Here is a 19,425-nt window from a genome sequence, read left to right as displayed (position 1 = left end):
CAATAGTTTTTCACAGCTGATATGAAACCATTAGAGATCTAACAGACCCCCCTCCCTGGCTCCCGCCCATCTCCCCCCCCCCACCGCCAAAAAAAAAAAAAATTGACATTTTCCTTTTGTTTCCTGGTGATTTGTATTTGCGTCACATCTGACTGCTTCCATTCTGCAGCTAGCAGGCAGTTTTGTTTTTCTTCAAGTAAAACTTGCTTTCATGTGGATAAAAATCTCCCTGCTACGCGGCAGAGTACACAGACAGTGCCTTAGCGCGAGTTTATCTCAGATTATCTCTCTGTTTGTCAACTGGAAACTCTGCCGCAGTTGCTCCTGCTTTCAGTGCTGCCCCGGGTTGTTTGGATGATCTGATTGCTCTTTGTCTCGTGTGTATCTTGTGCACACGTAGACTTGTGTGCACCTGCCTCGAAAGATATCGGGTTTATCAAAGATGCATGCTGATTCATGTCAGAAAGGGCATCAAGGCATACATAAACAAACCTACTGGGATTTCTGCCCTAAAATCTAGATTTCTCTAGCAGCCTGAATGGAAGCCTCTCCTGGGTGCTTCCCTTTCTGCATTTAAATGTGGCTCTTTGGCTCATTTTTTTTTCACTCCCATCCTTTTCCAGCACAGAACTTTAATTCTAAGGAGAAAATTGGGCTTTAATGTCTGCATTTTAATCCACGCTTTGTGAAGCAGTAAACGAGGCATATTTGTAAAAAAAAAAAAAAAAAAAAATGGCTTCATTAGCAATTCAAATGAGTGCATTGGATTCTATTTTTATTTATTTTTTTCTACAGAAACCATCCTGCATCTATTGAAGACAAAAACCATAATGCTCCTGAGTCCCTGCATGGTCTACAGCGGTAGGGGAAAATGTCGAAAATCGTCCTGCCTCTTGTGAAATGCTCGAAGTTGGAGCTGAAAACACACCGTCCCGGTTTCTCCAGGGCTTGAGCTGTCTTTCTACAGCGGAGTGTACGGGACGTGCATCGGCGCGACTGCCCACTTTGGAGAAGCGGCCAAAGGCCTGATTGGGATCTCTGGGATCGTGGTGGGCATCGGAGAAATAGTAGGTGGGTCAGCGCGCCGCTCACAGAGATTTAAAAATCCCCACGAGAGGTTCTCGAAGTACTCTCTGTCCCCATCAGGTGGGGGGTTGTTTGGACTGCTGTGCAAGAACAGCCGCTTCAGACGGACCTCGGTGGTGTTCCTGGGAATGGTCGTCCATTTCATCGCTTCCTACCTGATTTTCCTCAACATCCCAGACGACGCGCCCGTCGTCGTCGAATCCACCACAAAGAAAAATCCATTTCTAAGCCCATCGTAGGTGGTTTCTCTCGTTATTTAACAGGAGGGAATTCGAGCTGTTGCACAGGCAGTTGTTATTCATGTCGCGTTATTAATAAGCATTGTGTTTTCTCCTTCAGTGCATCCATTGCCCTGCTGTGCTCCTTCCTGCTTGGACTCGGAGATAGTTGCTTCAACACGCAGCTCTACAGCATACTGGGCTATGTTTACGCCGAACAAAGCACGCCTGCCTTCGCCATCTTTAAATTCATCCAGGTAATCCTCGATTGCCAATTCTCAGACGTTGTTAGCAGAGCCGAGCGGAGCTCAGTCAAAATGTTGTCCTGTCAAGTGTGAAATAAATTCAGCTGAAGCCTCATTAATAGGGATGGAAGGTGTCAGAAAGGCAAATCTTCACCTCGCCCCTCTTTTCTTTGCAGCACAGTTGATCTTGAAAAAGAATTACCTCTAGGAAATTGTGATATTTTCTAAGCTTCCTTTTCAAATAGTGGAACATGTTTTTTTCAAGGTATTATAATGAGCAAGTCTTTTAACTTTATGCTGGCATGCAGTGCTATGAAACAGAAAAATCTATGTGTCTTCATACAAATTTCTTTATTTATTTTTTTTCTCTTTAGCAGTTTGCATTTGATAATTTTATTTCATAATGGAGAAAGCTATCCAAACATCAAGTGTGAAAACCACTGCTGATCAACTAAACCACAAAGTTCTTTACCACTTTTGTCCAATAAACACTCTGCTGTAACAACCAATTGTTTTGATTTAGGGAACAATTACACTTTTACAATGAGTATAGATGAAGTACTCATTTTAAAAAAAACTGCTTGTGGTGTTTACTCAGATTAGCAAAAATTAAAATTTGCTGGATGATCTTAAACATTTAATTATCATTTTAAAAAAACTAGACTGATTTCATCAAGCCAGTTATGCAAACATATGGGCCAATTACAGTCATATTTAAAAAAAATGTGATTATTGAAAAGTTCATTTATTTCAGGCCATTATTCTGTTAATTATGCAGATTTTCAACTAATGAAAACACATTTAAGATTAGAATATTACATCAGGACACAAAAAAAAAGTATACAGTATTTTCAATACAGAGGTGGGCTTAGTAAAAAGTATATTTAATACAATCTTAAATGTTATTTTCAAAAGTTACATTTAACCTGACAAATGAGAGGATGCTACTTCATTCAAACTGACTGGTCCTTCTCGTCCAGTGGTTCCCAAACTTCACCACAATTTTGTCAGACATTTTAAAACGGTATTAAATCTGAAAATAATGTATCAACATAAGTTGAAACTCTCAACTGTCATGTAATGTAAAAAGTGATGGGCTCTCACCAACCCTGAGTCTAAAATTCAACATGGCTGCCTTTCACATGAAAGTTAGTGTAAATAAAAGGTAAAGGAATCAACTGCTAGTTGTGGAATATGTAAGTCCAACATGGTTAAGTTGGGTTTGATGTCTTTGTCAGATCCATTTTCTAACTTCAGAGCAATGTAAAAGAATAAATAAATAAATAAATAAATAAATAAATAAATAAACATACATCACACCTAGCAAATTGCTCCCAGTGCACTGTTGTCACAGTATGTTTTGTCATAGTTAATTTGTACATATTTACTTTGTAATTAATGCCAAAAATTTCTTCTGAGTGCCACTAGAGGTAGCTCAAATACCACCCGTGTAACATGTTCCACAGTCGGACAAACATGGCTACAGATGAGATGTTGCAAAGCTTGCAGTTCTTTCTCCTCACGACCAACAATACAATTTGTGTTTCCTGTTAAAGTCTGTGAGTGCAGCAGCGGCGTTCTTCTACAGCGGCTACCTTCTGCTGACGTGGCAGCTCCTGCTTCTGGTCATCCTCGGCTTTGCCGGGACTCTGTGCTTCTTCGTAGTCGAGCGGATGCAGGAGTACTCCGTGGATTCACAGGAATTTTGAAAAGCAGGATTCTGTGGTCAGAATCATTTGTGTCCTGGAAAACAGATGTAGTCCTGAAACTCAGTCTTGCATTTAATTTTTTTTTTTTTTTTTTTTTTTTAAATAATGTATTAATTACCACAGCATATCAGCTCCCGTAATATATTAGAATGTTTTGACTCTTTTGGCTTTGTTTCCACTACATAGTTGAACCTCGTTCAGTGTTATGGATAAACTTTAACATCCACTTGTTTTATATTATGCTCTACATTATTTCCAGCTCAGGTCTGTCTTAATGAAAATGCTAATATTTCATGTATCTACACCTTTTTTATGAATATAAATGATACTAAATAATGCCTGACAATCACTACTTTATGTCATGTTTTGTACATTTTGCTTTACAGTGTAGATGTTTCTTCCTTTTGGTAAACCTTTGAATAATAAAAGTTTAACGCACGTTGGAATCCTGCATCTGTTGCTTGCACAAGAGGCTTGCTGAAAAGTTACGCACACCAACTCCTATCTATGCATTTTAGCATGAAACCCGTCATAAATAGGGTTTGAATTAATAATATCAGAATAAATATTTAACATGCGTCAAATATAAATGTTAGAAACAATATCATTTATTAAAATATCTATACATTTTAAATGTTGAGTATTTATTTTTAACTATATTTAGGTAGAATGAAATTCAAATATAAATATTAAATGTATACCTTTAATTGTTACAAATTAATAATAATACCTACGATGTAACGTAAGTATTGTAGCTATGGTGCACAGTATGTTTTTAGCAAATATGTTTAATTTGAAGTGAGCATGGGTGACTCATAATGATGAACCTTAACACCAGAAAACCATAGAAGTATCTGAATGTATTGTTCCACATCAGAAAAATCATTCATTTTAATGTAATCTTTACCAAAAATCGCTTTTATTTAAATTACATATAAAGTGAGTGCATAATCAATATTCCAGAGTTATTCAAACACATCACAATATATTCTGGTGGGATGCTTAAGTTTGAATATTCCAATCATTGCAACAAGACAGTATTTCCTATATAAAGTGAGTTATGTCAATTTTTTTGTGAATATATTAGTAAAAAAAAAAAATAAAAATCTCAACACCAGACAGGCGATCTTATGTTTAGGGGTTCCATTCACTAGGATGTTAGCGCTCTACTTTATTTATTATTAACTGCTTCCTGTGGAAATAAAGGTACACATTTAATAAATAAGATTTATGCTTGAACATATCTATATTTACTGGTATTATTAAAAACATACATTTAAAACATTTGTAAAGACATTAAATAAATAATTGTATATGTTGTGCATCATTTTAAATGAATGCATTAAATTGTGATTTTTATAAAATAAATGTGATGACATTGACCAAAAAAAGTTTAGTACGTTTGTCGTGTTTATGGTTAAGTAATATTGTGCGTTAAAACTCAGATGACTTAATATTGAACAATACTGAAAACTGAGAAGATGTTTATCGAGTTTGACTTTGACAAACTGGCATAACCTTCTTGGCACTCTATAAACACATACCTTGCAATCTTTGGCTACAGCTCCTGTGATTTTTTTTTTTTTTTTTGTGAATTGTGGTCTTTCAAATTAATCTTTAATTGACCACAACACGGACCTCCAGCTTGTAGCCAATCTCCCCCCAGTCGAATCGCTTAATTTTAACCCCAATTTGTCAGATTTGTTTAAAAATCAATAACGCTATTAATCAAAAAGGAGCATGCATGGCTCAGTTCCAGTGAAAAGGTCAGAAGCCCACAGGTCTCACATTACTTTATAGGTAATTGAGTATTGATTAAATTATAATGAGAGAAAGCAGGTTAGTGAAAACTTAAGTCAATTGTGTCACTTACTGATATAACGAAGAACGGAAGGGTTAATGAAAGTTTACAGCATTTGGCCCCAGAATTGCATCCCGGCATGATCTGTGTTATTAGTTTAGTGGAGTAACCTTGTAAGGAGTGCGGCTCAGTTTGGATAAGTCTATTACCTCAGTACTGGCATGTTTAATGCACGAGTAGTTCTAAAAGTCTCAAGCACCAAATTCAGTATGTGTTGAGTCGAGTTGGAGACATCGACCAAACAAAATATGAATCTTGTTTGTGTTTATTGAGCGTTTGTTTTAATTGAGCGTCCCCACAGCAACTTCAGCTCCACCCGACGAACGCCGGCCTTGATTTCCCGAAGCGCCACTTCAGCCTGCCGCACCTTTGGTTGATAACTTGAACAAATGTGCACACCGGGGCTGATCCGCTTCATTCTGCCACATCCTCGCAGTCCTTAATAGGTGGATCTGATTGAAATGGACTTGCAGCATGCACGACTGGGGCCTTGAAAAGCGCAGCGGGCGCTCTGTGTTGTCAGTTATTGTGTTTTTAGATGCGAGAGAATGAGTTTTCGCTATTAGGGCTTTTATCCAGTGAGGCTGTTTTAATTTCGGAGTCTGTGTATGCCCAAGAGATTGGTTCATTTATTTCAATCATTTTCTTCTGTGACCTGCTTGATTGCCTCAGACTGCCGGTTTGTTCAGAGTTACAACTGTTCTGTACCTGTAGCTCGTTCGGTTATTAAATTTGAGGACTTGTCTCATTTTCCCAGAATTATGGAAATCGCACGTTGTCGGATATTTGGATGAATGAGGTGGAGTAGACAATTAAATAAGCTGATTTCCGAAGAGAATAATATCAAATCAGATGACTAATAACTGTAGGATTTCTGGTTAGTTTGTGCAGCATTTAGCTTTGCACACGGTAAATGTTGTCTCAGTCATCGGCGGCTAAATTGAGGCTAATCATTCAGCGGTGTGTGTTCAGAGCGTTCAAAGGTTTGTCTGATGTAGCGTTATAGGAAATTAGCTTCCGGTTGGGTAAAAACTCTTAACAGCAGCGAAATAGAGAGTAAACGTATTTTATTATGAAACAAAGTCATGACCACCAGAAGCTGACGGAGAAGCTGATTTCTAAAGATCGGACATAGTGCCAGTATTTGACAGGGATGAATAGCACGTCTCCAGGCCGTAAGACACATTCGAGGTACGGTGCCTTCACAAACTCAGGGAAGCGTTCAGCATCTGGACTCTCCACCTCCACCTGCACAGAAGAGTTCAGAAACTGGAAGCACCGAATCTTTTTTTATTTATTTTTTTTTTGTTTCCGTGGCAAGTGCAACACATGTTTTCTCCACAGACTTGTCAATCGCACCTGACTGGTGTTGTGAAGAAGCTGGGATTCGTGAGGATAAAGCTTCTCTGTGTCCTCTGGGGAATACAGCCGTATGTATTTGTTTCCCACTACCTTTAGATATGCAAAAGGAAATCCCAAGAGGTTACTCTCTGGTCAGGTGTCAGCTGTTTAGAAAGAGGATGGCTGTAGTCACCTGAGCCAGGAAGTTCTGCTGAGGATCTTGGTGAAGAGGAGACACCGTACCCTTGGGTCCAAACCACGCGTTTACAGTGATGTCATCTTCATCGTCTTCACCAAGACAGCAATAATCCGGGATGCGGATGTCTTCCTTTAGTTCTGGGATCTAGAATTGAAGGAAGACATTATAGGACATCTAAGGCAAAGAAAAAATGAAACGGAACATAAACACTGATGACATTATTTTTCAGCAACTGAAACAAAATAACCATTGACGTTATTATAAATTAATGTTCATGGTTTTCAATGAGGCACTGATGAATTCATCAGCTGCTAACAATACAGCATGTGTGTAGCAGTGCTGTGAAAGAGATTTGTTTCGTTTTTGCATTTTTGCAAGTTTCAGATCGTCAAATTAAAACTATTTTTGTTAATATGGCAAAATCTATCCAGCAAAAATCTGGCTCTAAGCGAATAAGGGATTGTCCCTAACACTAATAACTAGTTGTGCCACGCTTGGCGGCAACGGCTGCCATCAAATGGTTCCAACAGCTGGGAATTAGCTTTTTTTTTTTTTTTTTTTTTACATTGTTGTGGAAGAATTTTGGCACACTCTTCTTCTGCTGAGTTGCTTTAGCACAGACACATTGAACGCCGATTCATTTTTGAGTAGAGCTAACCTGCTAAAGGTCACAGCATCTCAATCGGATTTAAGTCGAGACTTTGACTAGGTAGCTCCAAAATTGCAATTTCCTTTTCTGAGTCATTCGGGGTTTAACGTGCTTGTGCGCGTTGCATCGTTGTGCTGCCGTATAACCAAACCACTTGAGCTTGAGGTCACAACCAGATGGTTCAACGATTCCATCAATTGCAACAGATCACTCGGGTCCTAAAGGAGAAAAGCGGCCCCAGACCGTCACTTCTTCTGCTTGTTTAATGGAGGTTGGTCTCCAACGTAATGGTGCATTACTGCCACCAACTGCTCAGAGCGTGGGTTAGGTAGTAGATTACAGTCTGAGACATGTTCTCTTAAAGCATATACATACACACGCACACAAAACAGCATAAGGGTGTCAGACGACTTTTTAAAATGCTGTTGGTATAATTCCAAACGTGACAGGATGCAGATCTTTAAAAAAGTTGCCGTGATTTAGACATCACTTGGTTCCTGGACGAGTTGTTGATTTGCACATGGATTAATTTTAGCAGTCTGATCACGCTTGTGAAGATTCGCCACCATTTCTTGTTTTCGCCTTTTGTTAACAACTACCACCAGTGTGGCTTGTTGCAGTACCAAAGCTTTAGAAATGGCTTTGCAAGCATTTCCAAACTGATGCCTTTGTTTCTCATCTATTCTTGGATATCTTGAAGTCAGGGCACGATGTGTTGTAGTCATGTCTGGGTGTGACGAGTGAATGTGAACCTATTATATTTCTAATAGATTTGATTAATTATATATAATTATACCACATCCTGGTTAATTTGGCACATCATTTAACAGGAGTGTTGTATTTAGATACTGTAGTTTATAAAAAAAAAAAAAAGCAACTACTTAAAAATGCATTCTGTATTTTCTTGCACAACCTTTCTCCAATATTACAATTGGTTTCACAATCTGAAACATGTAGGTGTGAAAAGAAGAAATCTGTCGGACAGCAAACACTTTTGTCACAGCACTGCATATGGATGGCAGTTGTCATGGCAATATCAATGTGTGCAAAACCACATTTGCGAGGGACTGTTGAAATAATAATGAAATAATCGGTAAGCTATAAGATTGTAGAAGCTGTGCAATAAAACTTTAATAATGCATTCTGAGTCCTGGACGCCCACAGTTGCTACAGACCCAGACACAGTGACCAAAATCAGAAAAATCAAGGAAAGTGGTCAGGATGCTTCAATGATGGGAAAACGAAGTAGTAGTGATAATATCCCAATGTCATGTTTTTCTAACATCATGCAGACCTACTTAGATTTTGACTTTGGGATAGATTTTTATAGCTCTAAAAATAATAACTCCATGGGCAAAATTTGATGATTCCTAATTATGGACTTTTTTTTTATCATAATATCACAGAAGAATTTTCATGAAGCTCAATATTAAATAGTGCAAAAAAAAAAAACCATCCCAGAATGTTTAGGTAATTTTTTTTCCTGCACTTTCAAATATTTTCACAGAAACAACCAATTGTGAAAGATGCGGCGCTTCAACTTCACCATCAAAAGATGTTCTAAAAATGTCTGAACATTATGAATGATATATGATCCCTTTGTAAAGCTCAATCTACACTGCTACACTGCACTACCTTGTATCAAGTTAGGTAAAAAAAAAAATATGGTATAGCATCAATAAATCTTTTTATTAATATCTCATTGTGAGTGTCTGAATTGTTGCTCCTGTGCCGCCAGAAAGTGAAAAACTCTGAAAAACTTGATTGTTGCTTCCTCGCTTCAAGTTTCTTATCTACTTTGATCAAGCAAGCAGGTTTGTCATAAATTTTTGAAAACAGGTAGCTGCTCATTCTTCTTTTAAGACGTGCCAAACAAACCAAAAATCAGGTCTTATCTATATCAGTTCACATGCTGTGAAGAAGAGAACAAACACCTAGACAACAAATCAACCGTTTCAGGGCTCCAATTAGTATTTTCCCGGGGAAACAAACTGACGCCCTGCCAGTGATGGCTGTGGGTTTATTTTGCACAGTACTTGTAAGAGTATCCAAAGCCCTTGACTACTTGAAAACTTCACTTAGTTTTATTGGGAATTTGATGGTAGACCGCCACAAAGTCGATTGCAATTTTGAAGCAGATTGAAAGCGGTGTACTTTTTAGCTCTTTTTTTTTTTTTTTAGTACAAATACATGTGAGAAATGTGAGGGAAAAACTGTTTACAGGAAATTAGTAGAGCACTCATCAAATCTGGTTTTAATGCCATAAAAGAAAGACATTATTGAAATAAACCCACAGGAGCTCTGCTTTAAACTTGCCACGAGATATTTAGGGAACGGCAAATGATAGGAAACAAATGTAGAATTTTGGTTTTTAACTCTGCACAGTAACCCGAAAACACTGTCCTTATGGTGAAACATGGTGATGGTAGTAGCATCATGCCATGGGGATGTTAGAGGCCCATTTGAGGCTGCTCTCTATCCCATCTGACTGAGCCGATTGGAACTATTTTGCAAACAATTGGAAAAAAAAAAAAAAAAAGTCAAACGCACACGGCATTTATTCAGATTTCTTTGTAAAAGTCTATGAGAACTTCGTAGCTGTGAGAGCAAACTTCAAGGTGCTCCATTGTAACGTTACATAGTTCAGAATATCTTTGCAACACACTGCATAAAACAGATAACACCTAGAGGACAAGAAGGCAACTATGACAATTTAGCAACATGGCAGATCAAAAAAATACAAGTACCTGATCAAAAAGCTGGTGTTGAGCGAGATAACCCACAGCTTTGTGATCACTCTCAGAGTCTTGAACCTGGGAAGCAAAAGACATGGACTAATAACTCTTATTACCCATAATTAAAATGATAATGTGGGCTTAAAACAAACAAACAAAAAAAAAACGACACACTCACTTTATTCAAAATGTATCTGTCGATGAACTCATTGACGGTAAGCAGTGTTTGTGACCAGTCCTCGTCTGTATAGCGGGAGCCCACCTCGACGGGAACCGTCCGGCAGCCGGCCACGGACCTCAGGTACTCGATGCTTCACAGGAGGGAGATAATGATTACTATCCTCAAAAAACATACACGGCCGTTGTGATTTGAGGAGCACGCAACAACGTGGTAAAACAGGCCTTTTGGATGGGAATCAGACGACCACTTTGATTTTTTTTTTTCCTATTAAAAATGAGCAGCAGAAAAATGACGACCTGAAATGATTTAGAAGTAAAGAATCACAGATGTTTAGACGAATTAAGCAACCTGTGCTCAGTTTATTGTCAAAATTCTTACTTATTTAAGCTAAAACTCTCATTTTTATATCTTCCAGGCTGAGTTTGTGTGTTAGGTGTTAGTTGTTCTTCTATCTGAGAGTACTCCAGCGTTCCCGTCCTCTCAGCCCATCAAGAGCTCTCAGCTCTTGTGGTAAGTATGTATCAGTCTGATTACTTTGCTGGACTGAATGCAACTGCAGGATAATGTTAATAATAATAAAAGCTTATTTTGACAGCCTAAGTTAAAATCCGTCAGACAATAATTTAGGTGTACTTTCAAATGAAATCATCCGAAGATGAAAATGTACAGCGACGTACCATCAAGAGACACAATGTTTAGCTGAAAATGCGTAGATTCGGAGAAAACAAACCTCCAGGGATGTTGGTTGAGGGCTGGCCAGTGGTCAATTATCCCCTCTAAAATCACTGGTTTGAGGGGAAGGAGGTAGTTTGCATTGAAGCTTTCCAGTGAAGGACACTTAATTCTGGGAACTGACAACTCGTCTTTGATTAGACCAACATGTGGGCTTGCGATCTTCCTTTTCTGTTAATAGCGGCAGAGAAAGAAAAAAAAAAAAAAGTAAAACAAGGTCAGTTTAAACTGCAGAGGATACTTACCGAAAAGGATTGAGTGTTTCAGACATTTCACTAAATAATTTGTTATATTCTCAGCTAGATTCAAGAGATGTGTTTTTAGTTATCTTGTTTTTTTTTTATTTATTTATTTTACCGTAATGAAAGTACATTTGGTGTCTTTGAATGCTGAAACAGCAAAGAAAAACATGTTTGAAATGGGATAATATACAGCCCTCTCCACATTCACTGGCACCTTGGTTAGACGTCTGTTAAAAAAAAAACAAAAAAAAAACAGATGAATGAATAAAATAAATATATTTCTCAGGGTGAGCATACACACAGAGAGGGATGGATATCTGACCATTCCTCCTCTGGGTCCTCTCCAACGCTCTCTTCTCTTCAGCTCAGCTCACAGCTTTTCTAAAGGATTTAAGTTTGAGGACCTAAAACGGCGGTCATGAAGAAAAGGCCGATTTTCTGTTAGGTGAATACATTCTGTGTTTATTTGGCCATCTGTTTTACCCATTTTTCAGTTTTCTGGACGTCCACCAATTACATAGTAATATTTAAAAAAAAATAAATAAAAAAAAAAATAAAAAAACGTCCTGGTTATTACAAAGAGTTCCTGGTGCCACGTACTCTATCTAACAGGGTTCCAACCTTTTGCAAGCAAAACAGGCCCACACCACCACAGACTGCCCCTATTAGTGAAGAGCGAATAATAAAATTATACAACATGTTTTTCAGCGTTTGGAGTTGTTGCTGCAAAAACGCTTCGTTTTAATCTCATCTGACAGAAAGCGCTCAGCTAACTCTGCTTTTATGTTTGCGATGCCAGTCCACATCAGGCTTTTTACTGGCATGGATGGCAAACAACCAGTTGGCATCAAGCTGGCATATTATGGTTGTTATGGAGACCAAAACTCAACTCTTTGCTTCAGTTCTCTGTGTTTTAGAGATATATATATATATATTTTTTACTTTTATATCTCATTTAGCATCGTTCTTCCTCTTTTTGGCTGACAGATAATCACTGGTCCTCATCCAGCTACGCTTCTCACAGTTCCAGTTATTTTACCCATTTTAAGTTAAAATTTAAAATGATATAAGCAAGTGAAGATGAGAAAATGAATTTATTTTCTTCTCATGATCAACTATAGAATATACTGTAAATAGAGTTTAATTGTTAATTAAAAGTTTCTGATGAATTTAAATATAAAGACATGCTTCAGTTGAATTTATTTTATAGGAATTATTAAGGTGGCAATGATTGTGGTGCAGTAAAATAATTATTTCTTCATGTGAGATTTTTTTTTTTCTGCCATTAAATCATTGGACCTGAATTCAAAATATTGATCTGAATGCATTTTTACTACAAAAGTATGTGATTGCAATAAAAATGTGACTTTACCTTCAGGCTTTTTCTCTACCAGGGTGATGATAAGTGTGGAGGCGGTTGTAACTAGACGAAGCTGAGTCCAGTTTTTTTTTTTTTTTTTTTTTCTTATATTTTAATACCTCTTAATACAAGAAGTTGATGACGGTTGTTTCAGCCTTAATATGTGGGCTGTTTGAGATGCCGAGGTGTACTTTAAAATATGTAATCAAGAGAAGAAGTCAGACACCTCAGAGTCTAAACACAGTGTTCTGACCTTTCAGTATTAAAATGGAAGAAAAAAGGGAAGTGTGTGGAAAAGAAGACAACAAACCTTTGCCTCGATGTTTTCATGAGCATCTTCTTCTTTAGCCAATGTCCTTATTTCCCTTTGCAGAATTCGAACGATGACCTGAAGTATATTTTCCATGATGGCCGCGCCCATCAGCAAACCCATGTCACATGTCCTGATGGCCTGCAGGATCTCCTCCTCTGATGGACTTCCTCGACAGATCGCGGCCGCTTTGAACAGGCAGCCATACGAGTAAACCCGCCTCCACTCTTTGTCCACATGGCGCCATGTTCCTGTGTTAAGTCTCTCCCATGAATAGTCCAAAATGATCTGAGCAGTGAGAATTTGGCTGCTGGCGCTCGTCGCGTCGCCGTACAGCTGCTGGCGGGCCCGTTTCAGCATCTCCACCACGCTTAACGCCACTTTGTCGCTAAACTGCAGCGGAAACTGCTCTTCGTTAGGAGGCAGGATGGCTGAGATTTTTGACCACAAAGACGCCATGGACGAGACGAATGTTCTACGCTCTGGAAAGATGGAGGAAAACGGTAAAAGTGAAGCAATGACCCAAAAGAAATTCTAATCTAAACTAAAAGTTGCATCCGCACACTGCACAGTCCATCTTGGAACATGTTGATGCATTTTTTATTTATTTATTTTTTTTCCTCAGACAAAAGCTGGAACATTATGTGTGTTTGGCAGGTTGTGGGCCCATCAGTGTAGCAATCTGCAAAAACCTGCCGCCACACACATACATCCTCACTGCTGCAGGGAAACAGACGTCGTACACATAATTTCCCAACTGGCAAACACAAAACACAGGTGAGGACAGCCCGAGCCAGGACCGCACGCGTGACACATGAACAATGACGACAGTTTTGCAGCGCGGAAATGCCAACGCTGCCTCTGTGTTGCTCCATCCATACTCGGACGCTCTCCGCTTCCTGGAGAAGCTGCCAACACATAAGCACCTCATTTATTTATTTTTTATTTTTTTACGTGGAAACAGAACCGTGTGAACCCAGAAGCGGGCTAAACTCATCAAAATGAATAATTGTGTTTATTAAATCACATGTCTAAGGGATGATGTTGGCTTCCAGCAGTTCTTGGATCTTTACACAGTCGCATGAACAGAGACACTAGAGCCAAATAATAATAAAACGCAAAAATCAAGAAGCAAAAACTAAAAGGCTATTTATAATGTTTGCAGTCTCCTCTGGAGATGAAATTGTTGCGGTTTCAGGTCACAGAATATTGAGCATGTGGACGCCTCACATGTTAACAAGTCACAAACCTAAACTGTCTATTTAATGCCATCAGTGGCAAGGAGAAGGGAATAATTATGACCCTAAAACTTCTGGCCAGCATGAGAAAGTAACCTTGGAGAACTACTACCAACAGTTCATCATCTTTAGTCACTTTCAACTTATCAAGTCTGTGAGGTGCTAAAAGGCAACCTTTGGTGAAAACTTTTGTATTCTAAATGCTATTAACTTTCTTAATTCATCAAAATGACTAAACCATAGTAATAAAATTAACTCCAGTTTTATTGTGTCTGCTTTTATTTAACTTAATTTCTATAATTTTTTTGCCAGCTTGTTTTTATTACACCTTTATTGTGCGTTTGTTTCTTTGAATCTTTTTAATCATTCTTTTTTTAAAAGAACCACCATTTAATTTCTGTTATTGAGTTTTAAAGCAAAAAAAAAAAAAAAAAAAAAAAAATTTAAATGAAGAGCACTGACACATTTTCTTTTATGTGATGTTGATGTTTGTGGAAAATGACTTTAAAAAAATGCCATAATGGAAAAACATATATATATTACTGATGCTTGTGTCATTCTGTTGTGGAAATTCAATGCCTGATTTATTCCATGAAAAAAATAAAATAAAATAAAATAAAATAAGCTGCAAAAAACTGAATTTCTTATGTCTATATGTCTAAAAATTTGTTTGTTCTGCACATTTTAAGTTAAATTATTAAGTCATTATCAAATGTCCACAGAGCCACTTGAGGTGCTGGAACTGCAGGTTGCAGGGCCCAGTCCAAGGGACCACAGTTTCTGGCTGTAAGCAGCACAGCAACACAACGCAGCCCTCCCTCTATCTACTGCTATGCACTGTCAATCAGCTGGATGAAAGTAGGATTCAACACCTTTCCCTTGCTTAAAGGAAAGGCAAACGAGGCTGCGGGAAACAGTTCATGTTCCCAGGGAAAAACTGCAGATTTTCCCTGGGAATTAAGGGCATCAATAGTTGTTATACAGCTGTTTTGAAACTGCATTCTTATAACTGCAATAATTAGTATATTAGATTATTTTGCATCAACACTAAATAATCTAATAAATTTTGATTTTAAAATTGTGAATAAGTACATGTTGTGATACCTTAGACGTGGTATGTCTACTTTGTCTATCAAACACTGGGAAACGTATTTATTTTGTCTGTGCCAGTGATTTAAATAAAATAAAACATTAAGTTCATATTTTTTCAGTCTGTGTACATACACTATGTTTTGAGTTTGTGTTTAGAATTAAGACATCATATCTTCATGCATTATGACGATGTGGATTATTTTCATTTAAAACTAATCCTCTTCATTTACTGTCAAGTTGACAACTACTAATGTTACAAAAACACTTTAAAATTTTTCAGAAATAACCTCTAGGAATTCTGATAAATCTCTAAAACTTATGTCCTGAATAACTTTTTACAACTACAAAAGGGGCCAGGATTGTAAGTTTGACTGAAAGCAATGAAGGAGCAACAAAAACGTTTTTATTTTAGCTTATTAAAGCACCATAATCTTTCGTGATATAAGAAAACATCTTTAAAATCAACTAACCTTTGAAAAAGAGTTGACATTTAGCTTGAGTTAATATAAGGAGCGGTAAAAATGATAAAAGCTCGTGTAAGAATACGTCTTAAAGCAAACTTCTGCTTAATATTAAAAAAATATTAATATTTCATTCGAATATAACTAACTAAGATCAATATTTACCTCTTATTGCCTCGTATACAGTGTAAATTCCATCATAACCTGGTCTGCGAAGCACAGCTCGGCTGCGGGTGACACAGCAAAAACATTCCGACAGGGAACTTGAACACCAGGAAATATTGGTTCCGCGCTGCTGTTAAAGTTGGAAATGTCCACATTAGAAGTTATGAAGTCGGAAATTTTGTTATTAACATTACTGAGAGTGCTTGAAGTGATATTATATGCCCTTCTTTAGGTTTAGAAAAAAGCTAATATTAATTCACTATCTGGTCTCGAGATCTACATGCTTAAATATGAAAGTAGAAGTGCGTTAAGCCAGACTGGCCATGAGAAAAATTTCATTTTGCAATGTGATGAGAAGACTGCAGGAAACCTTCCTTCCATCAGGAAAAACCACAAACTGAATTCACACTCACACTTGTTTGGCATGTGTGGGCAGTTTCCTACTATCTATACACTCACCCACATCACACTCCCACACAGTTGCATTTGTCCACAACGTCTTAGCCTTCGTGTAGCAGCACGGGAAATCTGTTCATCCCTCTCTACCGAGGTCTGTCTTTTCACTTTTATCCACCAAGTGTAGCCGAGCCCAGTCAGCTGAAACTAGTCACAGCTCTGGTGGTGACAGCACATCCTCATTAACATACATGTTGACACCGTTGCATCTGTCTCAACAGGTGGACAAGCCTGTCTCATAGCTGTATTGCACCGAGATAACTCCCGTCATGATAAATGATGGCAAAACTGTTAGACAAACATTTGCTTTCCTCTTCCTTCCAAACGAGACTCCAGCTGCTCATGATGTATTGTGCTAATATAGATATTCCTTGAAAGATTGCAGATTTGTGTCTGCTCATGTGAAGCTGAAACAATAATCAGATTTGTCCTTTTGATATCTCACAGGTATTTTCTTTTTAATCTTTTGTATTCCTCCACCCTTTTTTCTTCACCCACAGAGATGTGGCATGAACAAACAGGATAGGAAATCTTCACTGGGGGGAACTCTAGAATCTATAAACCCAGAGCACTATTATCAAATGTCAAACACTCTGTGAAATTTAAATAATCTCGGTGGAAATCGCTGAGCTACTCTTGTATGTAAGGCAGAGAGAAACAAGAGAGAATCGCGCAGCCTTTCCAGGAATCTCTGGGGATTTTAAGACGCTTCAAGCATTTCTATTCACTTTCACTGTGTAAACAGTCAGAATCCTAGTGACTCAATGTACTGTTCGTTTGCTTTCATGGAGGTTAGACATCACTGTGATGAGCACAATGGCGGCTTGTTCACTGAGTTTTATTACAGTTTTGCTAATATCTTAGGCAACAAAATATCAAAAACAGCAACAGTTGCTATTCTACATGCAATAAAAAGGAATACAAAAATTTATTTAAGCTTTAAGAATCTAAATTAAAGTTATGCTGGTGCAGGTTCTCAGCCAGCCAAACTATGACAATCCTCAGTGCTTAAGCAGACGGCAGCCAACTTGTTTCTTTAAGATATTTTGCTTCCCATGCTTCCCCAGTTCTCATAATTGAATAGGAATTGTTAGAACTAGGATTACATTTAGGTTTTATCCTGGATTAAAATGGGATCCAAGAACTGTCATGCCTGTAGTGCATCTAAGAAAGGCTACTACAAAATGTGTTTGCCCTTGTATTAAACACTGAAACACCAGGTCTGCGCTGGTCAAACATGCTCTCTTTATTACACTGTATGGGTGAAAACCTCACACCGTAATGCGAATGCTGTGTATGTCCATATCTGCTTGTGTGAGCTGCTGAAGGGGGTCCCAGTAGGAGAACTGATGCATTATTCACACATGTTATACTATGTGGTTGTAAGACAGTGTGGGGCCGAACTGAAGGTCACAAGTCTGACAACTCTGTCCCTCGCTGTGCTGTCAGGACCGACTTCATGCACAGAGGTCAGTAACCTTTCTCCCGGTTTATCTGGAGGCAGGTGAGGAATCATTGTTCCTCCCAAAACCCTAGTGGGAGGAAGACTGGTGTCTTTCAGAGGATATATTAGGATTTAATTTTTAATTATTGTGAGCAATTGCGTCTTTTAAGGTCATGAGAATTTTATAAAGTCGTTAAAAGAAAACAAAAAAAAAAGGCATTGAGGCAAAGACAGCACACAGAAAAATAGCAGGATCCAAAGTCCAGAAATAAGATATCCAAAGCCCAAAGTAGACTTAAAGATAATTTAGTTTTGGCAAAAATGCATTTAGATGTTCCTTAACAGTGCTTTGAATTCCACCCGTCATCCTCCACTTGCCTGAGCACAGGCTTGCGTCCAAGAAAACCAACAAGGTTCATTCTGTGGAATCCAAGGGAGTTTCTTGACCAGAGGGTTAATATAGTCCCTACAAATGAGCTCTGGGTCTTTTTCCAATAGGCTGTGAATGAAAAACCTCCAACTGCAGGCACCCAGGAGGCATTCCTCATAAGACTCCCAAACCACTTCAATGGACTGCCTTCAGTGTGGATGAGCAGTGGCTCTTTTTAGACCTTTCATGCATAAATCATAATGCATTCACACAGGATTTCATTATTTCCAGACATGAAAAATACACTTTGAAAATCTTGTTTTTAAACATGTACTTCTTATAGAGCTTTTCCACATGTCTGTCCAGATGAAAAAAAAATATGGTTTAATAAGACGGGCATATGTATGCTGACTTGACTTAGTAATACTATTCACAGTGAAATTTATAAAAAGGCATTAAAATGTTGATGTTACGCCAGCAAGGCACCATATTTTTTTCAATTTTCTAAAGTTGTTCATTATGCTAAAAAAATAAATCCTCCTGGTTCCTCGTCAGCCAGTGCTCTCCAAACTCTTTGTTTTTTTGACTCATTAGACCCTCCGTGATGAATTGTGTTTTCTAGCACAGCTCTGGACAAAGAGGAAATGACAGTACAACCATAACTTATTCATACCCTCTCAATTTTTCACATATTGTTTTTACAGGTCTATTCTAAAACCAACTTGAGCATAGTGTTCCAGAATACTGAAACACTGGAGGGAGAACATGTACAACTAAGGAACACAAATATATATTTTTAATATATGTATTTGTATAGAGACAAGTAAAGTGTTAACAAATACCTTACACTAAGGTAATTTTTGATGTTTGCATCTTGTTGGGCTTTTCGTTGCTTGGCCTCTGGGTATTTTTGAGTTTTCAGTGTCTAACATCCTGTTTTCCTTTATCCTTTAGCTTTACCCTTCACTAAATCTTAAGCTACCTCAGCATCTATAGTAATTTCAGCATTTTCAACTACTTCAGTATCCTCTGTTCCATCACCACTATGTCTTGTTTATCCTAACCTTTTTTTTTCTGGGTATTTATAGCAGAGGTGTCCAAAGATAGTCCTTGAGGGCTGGTATTCTGCATGTGTTATGTCTCTCCCTGGTGGTATCTGCGATCTCCTCAGCATGTCAATGTTCTGCAAAGGTGTGCTAATGAGCTATTATTTTAGAGAACTGAACATTCAGGATACCTTGCCCCTTGAGGACTGACTCTGGACACTCTTGCGTCATGGGTAATGTCAAAATCATCCTCCTGAGTTTGACTTAGATATTATCTCAGCATTT

The 19,425-nt window shown here is 38.0% G+C and overlaps 2 protein-coding genes across 2 annotated transcripts in view; one reads left to right on the top strand and one right to left on the bottom strand.

The window, feature by feature from the left end:
• LOC106962173 (UNC93-like protein MFSD11) overlaps window positions 1–3,341 on the top strand; it is an 18,085-nt gene extending 14,744 nt beyond the window's left edge. The window contains exons 9-13 of the mRNA XM_015056405.1: window positions 796–861; window positions 946–1,071; window positions 1,147–1,321; window positions 1,426–1,561; window positions 3,106–3,341. Coding sequence (XP_014911891.1) covers window positions 796–861; window positions 946–1,071; window positions 1,147–1,321; window positions 1,426–1,561; window positions 3,106–3,258 — 656 coding nt within the window. The 3' untranslated portion in view covers window positions 3,259–3,341. The remainder of the gene's footprint in view (window positions 1–795; window positions 862–945; window positions 1,072–1,146; window positions 1,322–1,425; window positions 1,562–3,105) is intronic.
• A 2,828-nt stretch (window positions 3,342–6,169) lies between these two features.
• On the bottom strand, window positions 6,170–15,937 carry kdm8 (lysine (K)-specific demethylase 8). The gene is made up of 8 exons (XM_015056404.1): window positions 15,825–15,937; window positions 12,869–13,350; window positions 10,955–11,127; window positions 10,222–10,354; window positions 10,056–10,121; window positions 6,654–6,803; window positions 6,479–6,571; window positions 6,170–6,367 (listed from the first exon to the last, which is right to left on the bottom strand). The coding sequence occupies exons 2-8, from the start codon at window positions 13,325–13,327 to the stop codon at window positions 6,203–6,205; spliced, it is 1,239 nt and encodes a 412-aa protein (XP_014911890.1). The 5' UTR covers window positions 13,328–13,350; window positions 15,825–15,937; the 3' UTR covers window positions 6,170–6,202.
• Window positions 15,938–19,425: the final 3,488 nt, after the last annotated feature.

This window comes from Poecilia latipinna, unplaced genomic scaffold (assembly GCF_001443285.1).
Source record: "Poecilia latipinna isolate Pla-1442-1.1 unplaced genomic scaffold, P_latipinna-1.0 Scaffold1381, whole genome shotgun sequence".
NCBI lineage: Eukaryota > Metazoa > Chordata > Actinopteri > Cyprinodontiformes > Poeciliidae > Poecilia > Poecilia latipinna.
Note: the sequence above shows the minus strand (reverse complement) of the source record. Positions and strands in the feature narration are given on the sequence as shown.